Source organism: Gekko japonicus, unplaced genomic scaffold (genome assembly GCF_001447785.1).
Source record: "Gekko japonicus isolate JY-2015 unplaced genomic scaffold, Gekko_japonicus_V1.1 scaffold1642, whole genome shotgun sequence".
Taxonomy (NCBI): domain Eukaryota; kingdom Metazoa; phylum Chordata; class Lepidosauria; order Squamata; family Gekkonidae; genus Gekko; species Gekko japonicus.
In genome coordinates this window covers 259,124-272,390 of record NW_015172604.1, presented here as the reverse complement: position 1 = coordinate 272,390, position 13,267 = coordinate 259,124, and the positions used below count along the sequence as shown (strand labels likewise).

The following is a 13,267-nucleotide window of genomic DNA, read 5'->3' as shown; positions in this document are numbered from 1 at the left end:
AATGTTCCTTTGGTAGCGTGTTATTTCTTTCTAGGAATTTGAAGACAAACTCTCCTTACCCACTCCCCCTTTACAGGACAAACTCAAATAACCAAGTGCCCACAGGATTACTAAATAATAGTACTTCGAAAATTCTCTGCAGGCTAACCACCCATGAGGGAAATTGTACTAATATTTAAAAGTACCTTCTTGCCTTCCTCAAGCAGACTGTGGAGAGGTACACTTCACCTGTCTCCTGCCTTGGTAATTAAGATGGAATAACCTTCTTCATTTGTGAGAACCAAGAAGGAGAGCAGAAGTAACAAACACTTTATTTCCGTGGAAGGGGAAATAATGGTTTTGCTGTTAAAAATATGGTGTTGGTGTTTATACATACGTAACAGCATGTGAGAGCCAGAAACTGACAAAGTGAAACTGCTTCTCAGTCTCTCGCTTTCTGAAACAATATATTCCAATACACTGTGTGAGATGTAGGGTTAAGAGATTTCCCTCAGATTTCTTTAGTCCTGGATCCACAACAGACCCCCACCAAAAAATGAACAGAGAATTTTATTGTTTGTGTGTGTCTCAGAAGTCATGTCACTATGGCTCTGAAATTTTCTTTGGTCGACATTCCAATGCTGGGATGTTTTTCCTATAGCCACCATTTTCCAAGATGGCAGATATTGTTATTTTGATATTTAAAATTCATGTAGGATGCTCATCTTGGTGTCAAAAAATATGTTTTTGAGATTGATCAAGCCAAATACACTATTGTATTACTTGCAGAGGCAGCCATTTTAGCTGTAGCTGCCATTTTGGAAGATGGCAGATCTTTTTTTCCACATTCTTGTAGGGTGCTCATATTGGGGTCAACCAAATATACTACTCTGTTTATTATAAAAAACAAAATAAAGTATTCTTCAAGAGGAGGTGCCAAATGGAACTCTTGGGAAGAAGTAAAGCCTGAAGTACAGCCGGTCCGCCTGAGCCTCCGCTGTAAAACCCCTCCATTTTGGATGAGGGCAGCCGGAAGGCCTGGCGTGATCTGGCCCATGGGGTCACGAAGAGTCGGACTCGACGGTGCGACTGAACAACAACAACAACAAGCCAAAAACTTCCCATGCCTTACAAGGGCCTTGCCCACTTTCTGAAAAGCTTGGTGGGCACCAAGGGAAGTATTGACGGGCACCATGGAGCCCACGGGCACTGAGTTGGAGAACCCTGGACCTTCCCATAGCCAGGGCTGACCCTGCTAAGCGTCCAGCCTCTCTTAAGATTGGACTCGCCCGGACCATTCTGGTCATGGCAATACAGCCAGGCATTCCCCATTCACTGTGAAGAACTGTTGGCAGACCTTAAGTAAGGGAAGACTACTGCAGAGTTTACTGTTCAATACCTTGGCATTTTGGCATCTGAAATGAGGGACACTCACACAATGTCCTATGAGCCAAAGATCTTTCCGGGCTAAAGAACAGCTTTCTAGAATCAGGGACGTGGCCTCAGAGGACGGACTGCTAATGCAGCCAGCTGTTGCCCCTGCCCCCTTCAGAGCCTGCCTTTCTGAGAGCCGTGATGGAGCTGATCAGGGGCAAGAAAGCACAGGAACGGAGTTCCGGCTGGCTTCAGAGTTGGCCATGCCCACTGCAGTCAAAACCTCTGCGTGTGTGGCTACGGAGGGAAGGCCTGGAGAGCGACACCCCCTGTGGCTCCGAGGCGGGCAGGCCAGGCCAGGCCTCCCCATGCCTTCCCCAGACTGTCCCAAGGGCCAGCTTGCCTGGGCTCCCTGCAGCCGCGGGGCACCCAGGCAAGCCGAGGGAAGGCATGGGGGTGTGGCCTAATATGCCAATGACCTGCGCTGTCAGGGTGTGGCCTATTATGCTAATGAGTTCCTGCTGGGATTTTTCTACACTGGAGCTGATCATGCGGTGAAACCCTCGATGGCGCTGAGTCCCCACCAAGTCCCCAGTTGTCCTTACCACTGCTACTGGCAAAGTCTCTGAAATGGAGACATAGCCCTGAAATGTAGCCCATAATGCTGAGAATAATTTTGCAGAAGAGCCTGCAGGGATTTTCTTCAGTCTATGGAGAACTGTTCCTAAAACCCATCTTCTCTCTTTCTTTCAGAATGGTTTACTCAAAGCCACACATCTTTAAGCCACCGTAAGTAATGCCCAGAATGGCTCAACATTTGCCAGGACGGCTGTTCTGGGCACCCGGTGAATTCTGCCCCAGCCCCACTGGGGAAAGTTTGATAACTACAGAGTTTTTAAAAAGTTGTCTTCTGAGTCAGTGTGGTGTAGAGGTCAGAGTAGAATCTGGGAGACCCGAGTTCTAATGTTCAGCCTGTCGTGCAAGCTTGCTGGGCGACTGCTTGGGCCAGTCAGATACAGCCTAACCTGCCTCACAGGGTTGATGGGAGGATAAAATGGAGGAGCAGAAAATGATGTAAGGAGATGTTTGGGTCTCCCGTTGGGGAGGAAAAGAAGAGTAGAAACAAGCAAACAAATATAGGCATTGTCTGTGCAGCTCCGTAATGTGATTCTGAAGAAGTCTTCTTTCCCCACAGGAGAACCGACGTCCTTACAGTGACTCCCTGGCTTGCCCCGATTATTTGGGAAGGGACCTTCAACTTGGATATCTTGAATGAGCAGTTCAGGCAAAGGAACGCAACCATTGGACTGACGGTGTTTGCTATCAAAAAGTGAGCCTGGCTTAACTGGAGAGGGAAGCAAGCAGTGGGGGATATGTGCAATGCTCCCTCTAAGCTGTGGAGTCTTGTGAGCAAAAGTTCTACTTTGTGAGCTGCTGGCATTAAAGCTGTGAGCGAGCAATTTGGCAGTTGCATAAATTAGTTTGCTCTAGAGCCATCCTTCCTGACATGGGTCATTTCGTAGAAAAAGAGCTAGGGGAACTCATTAGTATAATTCATTAGCATATGCCACACCCCCTGACATCACCGGAAGTGTGTCATAAGGCCACACCCCCTGACATCATCGGAAATGTGTCATAAGGCCACACACCCCGCCCCCAACGGTCCCGGCCGCCACTGCCTGCCTTGAAGCTCCACTGCCGAGCCCCATGAGGGGCCCGGCGGTGGACCTGCAAGGCTGGCGGGAGTGCGAGGAAGCCCCGCGAAGGCCCTCCCTGGCCCAAGGCAGGCAGGGGTGGGGAGAGGCAGGGAGGGAGCAACTTACCCTCTTCTGCCTCCTCCTGGCTGAATGAGGGCCGGAAGCGGGGCGGCCGGAAGCAGGGGGCGGGGCTTCATCATGTGCCCCGCCCCCATACCTCACCCGGGGGAACTGCGTTCCCCCGCGTTCCCCCCCCGAAATGACCTCTGCTTCCTGAGCTAAGGCAAAAATGTGTGAGCCAGAGGCTTAAAAAACTGTGAGCTAACTCACAGTAACTCAGGTTAGAGGGAACACTGGTTAGGTGTCTTCCTCTCTGGAGTCTGACCTTTCATGAGTATGAAGCTTTATTCTTTCTGCTGCTGGTCTCTCCCCCACTCCCCTGTCTTATGGTGGGGTAGCCGTGGTGCTAACTGAATGATATAGAGACACGGCATAGGAACATAAGAGAAGCCAATGTTGGATCAGGCCAATGGCTCATCCAGTCCAACACTCTGTATCACACAGTGGCCAGAAATACCAGGTGCAATCAGGAGGTCCAGCAGTGGGGCCAGGACACTAGAAGCCCTCCCACTGTTGCCCCACCCAAGCACCAAGAATACAGTGCATCACCTGCCCCAGCCTGTGTAGTTCCTATCTGTCAGCTATGCTGCCATGATGTTTATGGGCAGGAGTGCATTTGCTTGACCTGTGTACCAACTGCTGCTGCATTCCTTCATTCCTTATTATCTCTGACCTTGTAGGTTGCCCAGCTTCAGCTTTAACAGCCTGGGGTCTCATTATCCCGCACGCGGGAGTCAGGCCAATTGGCCTAGGGATGGGGGTGTGTGCATACGAATACCCTATATCCCATTATGCTTGTAGGAATGTAGTCATTCCTAGGTGTTACTGCCTGGCAATAAAGTATAACCTTATGATAAGCATGTACTCAATTGTTTGGCTGTGGAACCTTACATTCTGTTAGGAATCCACTTTCTCTATCTACGTGCCTCTCTCAATCCGAGATGAACGACGAAGAGGAGAAACCTATCCCCACAACAACTGGGGAGGAAATACCCACCACCCAGACCGACGTGCCAGTGACTACTACGCCACCGGTGACTACCCCGAGGAAGGCTCTGGGGCACGGAACCGTACCAAAAATGACTTCAGCTCACCTTTTCCTGACCCCCTGCGGACCAAGGCAATTGCCCGGGCAGGGGTATCGACCAGGTGCATTAAGGTGGGGCCAATTTATCCTGGATTCAACGGCAGAAACATACGTGCTCACGCAGGGGCCCCAGAGAGACAGCCGGTTTGATGTGGGCTTTGCATCCAAAGGTGACTTTCCCCCGTTTGGGGGAGCCTTGGAAGCACTGGCCGGGGCATGGGTGATGGACCGTTCCAAGACGTGTAGCAGCTGCACCTCCCTTGACGAGGGACTCGAGTTGGCTCACCGCCTGGAAGCGGTGGAGCGGGACAGGCGCCAACTAAGACGGGAACTTGAGGAAGTAATTAAGGAAATCCCAGAGATGGTGCTGCAAGCCCTAAGGGCCGAGAGAGAGGCACAACAGCCGACTCCTGCTGTTCCCCCCCTCGACAAGCACCCCTGGAACCAGCACCCCAAAGACCGGGACCGCTGGGACCTCCGGACGTGCCAGGGCCAGTGGAGGGGCCAGCCCCGGTGCCACAGCCAGGCAGTCCAAAAGGTCCCCTGCACCACGGCCTGAAGGACCTGATCGAGGCAATGTTTGACGGGGACCCGGAGGAACTGTCCTATTTTGTGATTCGAGTGATGAAATTCGTGGAAAGATGGGGCCACCTGTTCCCTGACGACAGCAGTCGAGTGGATGCTATTTCTGCCCAGTTACGAGGAGCTGCCGTGGTGTGGTATGTGGGATTACACAACGCGAGGGGCCCGGAGCTAGTGAGCCTGGACGCTTTTATGTGGGCCCAGTTTGAAGATCGGAATGCCGGGCCCAAAGTGAGGGCATTCTTACGCACCCTGAAGCAAGGGAAGCGGTCAGTGAGAGAATACTTGTCGGAGTTTAAATTGCATGCGGCCAAGGTCCAAAACTGGCTGGATCAGGTCTTAGTGGAGTTGTACCGGTTGGGGTTGAACCCAGAGATCCGTGAAATGGGGAGGAAAGCCCAACTCCCTCCAACTGAAGGTGAAATCTGCATGCCCGGCTGAGTCTACCAGAGAGCAACGGATGAGACAAGGGCTCTGCCTAAAGTGTGGGGAACGGGGCCATTTCATGGCCAACTTCAGGGGATCAAGCCTGGGGAAGCTGGCGCAATCGGAACCAGCCAAGGCACGGCCAGGCACACCAGCGAAGAAGCCAGCAGGGAAACCAAAATTCGCAAAAGCGCTACAGGTCACCCCATAAGAAATCTGGGATGAATCCAGTGAGGACGAAGGCAACAAGTTGGCAGGAAAAGGCCAGGTACTGCTGTGAGTGGCGCGGAGCAGCAGGGCCCGATCCTGGATGCGCCAAGAGCGGTGAGCAGCTACCCCCCCTGTTTTTCGTGACTGTGACTATTATTAACCCGACCCAAGGAACCCACATTCGTGTGAGAGCCCTTATTGACTCAGGGTGTGAGAGGGACCTCATTAATCCATCCTTAGTAACAGGGTTAGAAGTGGGGGTGGTGAGACTGCAAGACCCCCTAATTTTCACCCAAATGGATGGGTCCACGATGAAGGAGCCGTGTGGATTTGAGATGGTCCCATTGGGGGTGGGGACGGGGTATCACCGGGAGGAACGTCCATTTGTGATCACCCCGCAGCCAGGTTCCCGTTGGTATTAGGGAGCCCCTGGCTGCATGGACATGACCCGTACATTTTGTGGAATGAGGGGAAGGTGCAGTTCATCTCCCCTCGGTGCCAATCGCACCGATGGAACCCACAGTGGGGGTCACAACCTTTCATGGAAAGCCCAAGAGGAATTACAATCCATTCTCCCCGAATACCGAAACTTGGCTAGGGTCTTTGAAGAAGAAGAAGCTGACATGCTCCCCCCCCATAGGCACTCAGACTGTAGTATCGAATTGCTGCCAGGGCACAAATTGCCTAAGGTGCACATCTATGCGATGGGGCCGATTGATAAGAACCTAGCAAGTGGTTTCATCAGGCCAGCCTCCTCCCCTTTTGCGGCCCTGGTGCTGTTCTGAAAAAAGAAAGATGGAGGCTTGCGACTGTGCACGGATTATCGGGGCTTAAATGCTGTGTCATCAACTAATGCCTACCCCATGCCCCTCATCAAGGATTTACTAGCCGAAGCGGCTAAAGGGAAAGTCTTTTTGAAACTAAACCTCCGGGATTTATACTTCCGGGTCCGCATCCCAGAGGATGCCTTTAACACACCCCTTGGCCAGTTCGAATACCACGTAATGCCATTCGGTCTTCAGGGGGTCCCAGGGTCTTCATGAACTTGATTAACAAAGTGTTGCACAAGCATCTGTTTAAAGGGGCCCTCATTTATCTGGATGATATCTTACTGTACTCCCCCGACCTCCTGTCACACGTGAAGTTGGCGAGGGAAGTCCTGATGACGTTGCATAAGCACAAACTGTTCACGAAACTTTCCAAATGCGAGTTTCACAAGTCACACATTGTCTTTCTGGGGTATCAGATATTGAATAAGGGTATAGAAATGGATCCGGGGAAGGTCCGCAATGTGCTGGGGTGGGAAACCCCCTGCACCCACCACCAATTACATTCCTTCCTCAGTTTTTCGAACTTTTACAGAAATTTCCTACCCAACTTTGCACAAATCAGTTTGCCCCTCACTGATGTTGAAAATGAAAGGAAAGGGTCCTGAGGCTGCCAAGCTGGGGGCGGCGCTGGCTTGGAGCAAGGAGTGCCAAGAGGCTTTTGAACGCCTTAAATCCCTGTTCACATCAGAACCCATCCTAGCCCACCCCGATGGAAAAAAAAAATCATAGTCCAAGTCGACGCATCAGACGTAGCTATGGGGGGAGCAATCCTGCAAGAGGGGGATGACGGGTTACTACACCCCCTAGCTTATGTGTCAAGAAAGTTTAATGACACTGAGCGTAACTGGTCTGTTTGGGGAAAAGAGGCGGGGGCGAACAGGCTGGCACTTGCTACCTGGAGGCACTGGTTGGAAGGGGCGCGAGTCCCATTTGAACTTTGGACTGATCACAAGAACCTGGAAATGCTTAAAACACCCCGGAGCCTCAACGCCAAACAGCTGCGGTGGGCCAATTTCTTTTCCAAGTTCCAATTTACACTTCATAATTTCCCTGAGTCTGCGAACTCCCTCACTGACACAATATCCCGCCTCCCACAACACAACAGCCAATGGGAATTGATTTTAGACTCTATGTTTATGCCCTCACAGCTCGGTGGGGCGGTGACTACGTGCAGCCGTTCCAGCCCATCCTCACCTACTATGCAGCTGGGACCCAGTCCCCACCCCCCTGCCTCACCAGGCGGGACACCTTGGAACAGTAGATTTATCTCCGCCTTCTCGGAGGGCAACAAGGTGGAGGTGGAGTCAGAGGGGGAGCTGGAAGTCAAACCGGATGGGTGTTGGTACTGGGGCAATAAACATTTTGTCCCAAATTCCCTGCGGGGGGAAGTATTGAACGCGGTGCACGGCTCAAAATTGGCCGGTCACCCCGGGTTTGATAAGTCCTCGCAGCTGCTGCAAAGACAACTCTGGTGGCCACAGATGCGAAAGGATTTGTCAGCGTTTGTAAAGTCATGCCAAACTTGTGCCATGTGTAAATCCAGACTGGGCAAACCGCTGCAACCTCTCCCGACTCCGAGTCATCCGTGGGAGGCAATCTCCATGGATTTTATTACGGATTTGCCCCCGAGTAAGACTATGTCGGTCATTTGGGTTGTCATGGATCTATTCTCTAAGCAAGCACATTTTGTCCTGTTTGCTTCCCTACCCATGACAAAAGCACTGGCAAAAGCTTTCTTGCTCCACGTGGTCCGTCTACACATGCTTCCAGCCAAAGATATATCCGATGGGGGGCCCAATCCGTTTCCCGGTTCTGGGGGGAGCTTATGAAGCTTATGGGAGTCAAACGAGCATTAAGCAGTGCCTATCACCCCAAGACCGATGGACAGACAGAATGGGTGAATTAAACCTTGGGGCAATATCTGCGCCGCTTCACTAACTATCAACAAGATGATTGGGTGGATCTCCTACCCCTTGCCGAGTTTTGCTATAAAAACACATGTCACTCATCTACGGGGATGTCCCCTTTTAAGGCGTTGTATGGGTATGACAGCCCCCCAGTGCCTTTCCTGAAGGGGCCCACAGAGTTGGGGACAGGGGATGCAGCACAATGCTGTCAACACCTAAAGGACTCTTGGCCGCTCCTCTGCAAGACTTTGAATGCGACCAAGGAGGGTTATAAGACTCAGGCTGACAAGAGAAGAATGGAGGGTTGGGCTCTGCAGCCTGGGGATTCGGTGTATGTGTCTACTAAGAACACTAAAGTGTTGCGATCCAGCCATAAACTGGGGTGGAAATGTATTGGACCATTTAAAGTAAAACGGATTATTAATGAAGTGGCTGTGGACTTGGATCTGCCCAAGAACTTGAGCAATATCCATTCTGTGTTTCATCTCAGCCTCATGAAACGGACTTCAGGTTCAAGCCCATGGCACCCATCTCAGCCAGTTCCCCCCCCCCCATCATGATCGAGGGCGAGGAACATTTTGAAATCTTGAAGATCCTGGACTCTAAACTCAAACGTGGAAAACTGTTTTATTTGGTGGAATGGCATGCAAAAAAAAAAAAAAAAAGCATTTGGCTCTGCCAAAGCAAGGTGGCTGCCTTGGGCAGGAGTCCCAGTCCTAGTGGACCTTTTTCCAGGGTTGTTTTGCCTCCCAATCTACCTGTATTGCGAGGTATGTCAACCTGGTGTCAGCTATGCTGCCATGATGTTTATGGACAGGAGTGCGTTTGCTTGACCTGTGTACCAACTGCTGCTGCATTCCTTCGTTCCTTATTATCTCTGACCTTGTAGGCTGCCTGTGTAGTGTCTTCCCATCAATTACCTATGGGACTAGTTTCGATTCCCAGCTTCAGCTTTAACATCCTGGGGCCCCATTCTCCCGCATGCGGGAGTCAGGCCAATTGGCCTAGGGATGGGGGGGGGGTTTGCATACGAATACCCTATATCACATTATGCTTGTAGGAACATAGACATTCCTAACAGTGACGATGTTACTGCCTCTATAGCTCTGGCAATAAAGTATAACCTTATGATAAGCGTGTACTCAGTTGTTTGGCTGTGGAACCTTACACTATCTATACCTTGTGGCTAATAGCCACTGATGGACCTCTGCTCTATATGTTTATCCAGCTCCCTCTTGAAGCTGTCCATGCTTGTAACCACCGCCACCTCCTGTGGCAGTGAATTCCATGTATTAATCACTCTTTGGGTGAAGAAGTACTTCCTTTTATCTGTTCTAACCTGACCGCTCAGCAATTTCATGGCAGAATCACTTTCCGTGTCTCCAAGGTGATTGAAAGGTTGTCAGGCCAAAACACTGACTCATTGGGTGTGATCACATGAGCAGTTTGGCCTGACATAGCCACCCCTTCCCTCCGGATCAAATGGGTGCAGTCACACAGCCACATCTGTCAGGCATTCCGTGCTGTAGGATGACTTGGAGCTGGGTTGAAAAGGCACCACATCACAAGTGGTGTTTTTCGTTCCCCATGCTTTCATTGTGCATGGCCAGATGCCTGAGTGTGGAGGAGCACATGCAAAATGGATTGGTGGTCTGAACCTGCAGATCTGTTTCTGCTGCTGGGATGTGTTTTTTATTTTTGCCTATATGAGTATGAGTGCACATGCGCATGAGTGCATATGTGCATGCATGAGCACATATGAGCCCACCTGCATTTTAAAAAAGGGGCAGGCAACTTGCTCTGTGGCTGAGGTGCTACAGTCATGTGGATGCTTGACCAAGAGACGGCCATGTGGGTAACTCGCAGCAAGGTGTGCTGTTGCTCTCTGGATGATATGCCCCGCAACATTTTAAACTAGTATAATTAGAGGCAATGCCATATCGTGCCAAGCTGTCAGTGTGATCACACCCATGCAGTAGGCAGCCTCATTTGTCAGTGGAGCTTTCTTATTATCCCAGCTTTCTCATGTGGCATGCAAAGTATCCCCACGAGGCCTTCTACCCAGGAACTGCCTTCATTTTATTATTTATTTATTGCATTTTTACCCCGCCCTCCCCGCGAATGGGCTCAGGGCGGCTTACATGGGGGCACAAGCCCATATATACAAACAATATAAAACTTTAAAGGCTATTAAGTCACAACAAAGACAATTAAAGTGCTCCATACAACAAGATGGTCTCTGAAAATGGTGTCGATCGTTTCATTAGGGCGAAATTGTCCTGTCGATGGTCCAAGCCAGTCCAGCAACATCAGTGCCATGCAGAATTATGGCAGTTCTTCCGGCAGTTTTAGACACTGAAGATTGATTTTCAGAAACTGGATGTCACATACTGGGTGCGTTCAGACGCGGCCTTTCTGCCGACATAAACTGCACCGGTTGGAACCGGTGCAGTTTATCACCGGTGGAGAGCGATCAGACGCCGGTTTGTATCGGAAGCCACCGTTGTTCTCTGTTTACCACCACTTCGGACCTAGTGGCAGAGTACAACGGTGTAAAAGGATTTACAACGGTTAGGGACGGGAGGCAGATGTTTGCCGTGTGAACGCCCGTAAGTACACCGGTTGGAACCGGCTCCCTAACCGTTGTAAATCCCCCGTCTGAACGCACCCACTGGGACCCAAACTGTAAATTCCATCACAGTCATATATTGCTTCTTGCACATGATGTTCCGATTCTGGATTGGGACTACAGAACTGTGCAGAAGGAGCTTTAGTGCCTCCCCCTCACAGGCACCCCAGGCACAAAAGGGAACTGTTACTTCCCTGCTGGACCATTCGTGTTCCAAGTAACACTGGAGGTGGGGGAAGGTCAGAGCTCCTTCTGCACGGTGCCGCGTTCCCAATCTATAACAGGACCAGCTCACGTAGGAGACGAGGAGGTACCCAAGTGAGGAATGACTGTGAGTGAGTTCTCAGGGTGGGTCTGGGGTTTCCAGCCTCTTGTACCCTGTGGACTCTGCCTTGTGGAATTTGACCTGAAGCCTCCTTTTTGGGGCCGAGGCTGCCCCCCCCAATTTGTAGTTATGTGGACTGAGGTAACATAAGAAATCCCTGGTAGAAAGGGCATTTTACATCCTGTCCCTTGATGCCCTCTGTTCTCACTACGCATCGTAAGCCATAAATTCTGGTTGCCCAGGTGAAGAGAAAGCCCCGCACTCAGGTGTCACCTGGTCCTGACTTCTGAGACAGGAGTTGTTTTCTTTGAGAACTATTGCAGGGCAACCTGAAGCAGAAGAACACCCTTGTAAGGTGGTCAACTTCTGGTGATTTGGTGATGGTGGAAAGTGCCGTCGACTGGCAGCTGACTTCTGGCAACTTTGTGAGGTTTTCAAGGCAGGAGAGGTTGAGAGGTGGTTTGCCATTGCCTGCCTCTGCAGAGCAACCCTTGACTTCCTTGGTGGCCTCCCATCCAAGTCCTGACCAGGGCCAGTCCCGCTTAGCCGCTAAGATCAGACTGGATCGGGCTATCCTGGGCCATCCAGGTCGGGCCTCTGTTGGTTTAGAAGAATATATAAATCTGCTTAGTACTGCACTGTAAAAGTGCAATAAAACTGTAAAGTGCTGGTGGCCACAGCAGTAAGATCTCAGGACAGGAGAGGTCATTCACATCATTATCTCCTCTGTGCTTTCATCAGTTACAACTGATGATGAAGATGATGGTGATGATGATACCTTTAGAAGTGTTACTATATTTACTGGATCTTGGCATCTTGGAAAAACATCATTGGCATCTTGGAGCAACATTGCAGAAAGAAATAATACACAATGGATCCTTTCTCCCTCAGATCGGGTCACTAATGGTGTCAGACAATTTCCTGTCTCTTATCTGAACAAAAATGTGTAAAATTTGCTTCATTTATGACTCAAAATTCTGTCTTGAGTCTGGACAGTTTACTTTTGTATTCATTCCATAACTAATGATAAAAGCCTTCTTGTTTCTTCTAGGTATGTCGTCTTCCTCCAGAGGTTTCTAGAAACTGCAGAGACTTATTTCATGGTTGGGCATAGAGTGAAGTATTATATCTTCATGGATAGGCCTGAAGCTGTTCCTAACATAACTGTCAAAGCTGGAAGGGAGATAGTCCCTCTCAGAGTCCAAAATTACCCCAGGTGGCAAGAAATCTCCATGCGCCGGATGGAGATGATCAGTCACTACATTCAACAGCGCTTTATCCATGAAGTTGACTTTCTGGTGTGTGTCGATGTAGACATGTGGTTTAGTGACCATGTTGGAGTAGAGATTTTGAGCGAAGTATTTGGCACGATTCACCCAGCTTTTTACCCCTCTGAGCGCAAAGCATTCACCTATGAACGTCGTCCCGAGTCTGAAGCTTTCATTCCCCAAGATGAGGGTGATTTTTACTACGCTGGAGGCTTCTTTGGAGGAACTGCGGCTGAAGTGTACAAGCTCAGCAAGAAGTGCCACGAAGCTATCATGGCCGACAAAAACAAAAGCATGGAGGCCATTTGGCAGGAAGAGAGCCACCTAAACAAGTATTTTGTGTACCATAAACCAACAAAAATACTTTCCCCAGAATATTTGTGGTTTGGTGAACGCTATAACCCACGTTTTCTCAAGAAGAAGAGATTTATTGAGATCCCCAAGAACCGTAGTGCAATTAGAAATAAAAGACATTTGCATGTGAAATTATAGCTGGACTTTTTCTGCAGGATGAATAATATCTGAAATAAAATATCATTATTTATTATAAAAGAAGCTTGTAGTTACAAGGTGTCTTTAGTCAAGTAAGGTCCATATGAGGGCAAAGTGGAACAGCCTCCTAACTGGGACATGGTGACCCCACTTTTCAGACATCTCCCAAGGCAGAGGACATCAGACTAGAGACACAGGCCTCTGCCTTGAAGTTTACAAACATTTTGAGTCTAGCATGATCTTTAATGGGCTGGAGCACCTTCATCTGGTACATGAAAGGATCCTCTGTGGACAGAGGCCATGGAGAAAGTGTTCCAAATTTATTCTGTCCTTCTTCTTCA

The 13,267-nt window shown here is 49.9% G+C and overlaps 1 protein-coding gene across 1 annotated transcript; it reads left to right on the top strand.

The window, feature by feature from the left end:
* Positions 1-2,107: 2,107 nt before the first annotated feature.
* On the top strand, positions 2,108-12,926 carry ABO (ABO blood group (transferase A, alpha 1-3-N-acetylgalactosaminyltransferase; transferase B, alpha 1-3-galactosyltransferase)). Its single transcript, XM_015421595.1, has 3 exons — positions 2,108-2,142; positions 2,549-2,683; positions 12,218-12,926. The coding sequence occupies exons 1-3, from the start codon at positions 2,108-2,110 to the stop codon at positions 12,924-12,926; spliced, it is 879 nt and encodes a 292-aa protein (XP_015277081.1).
* The last annotated feature ends 341 nt before the right edge of the window (positions 12,927-13,267 follow it).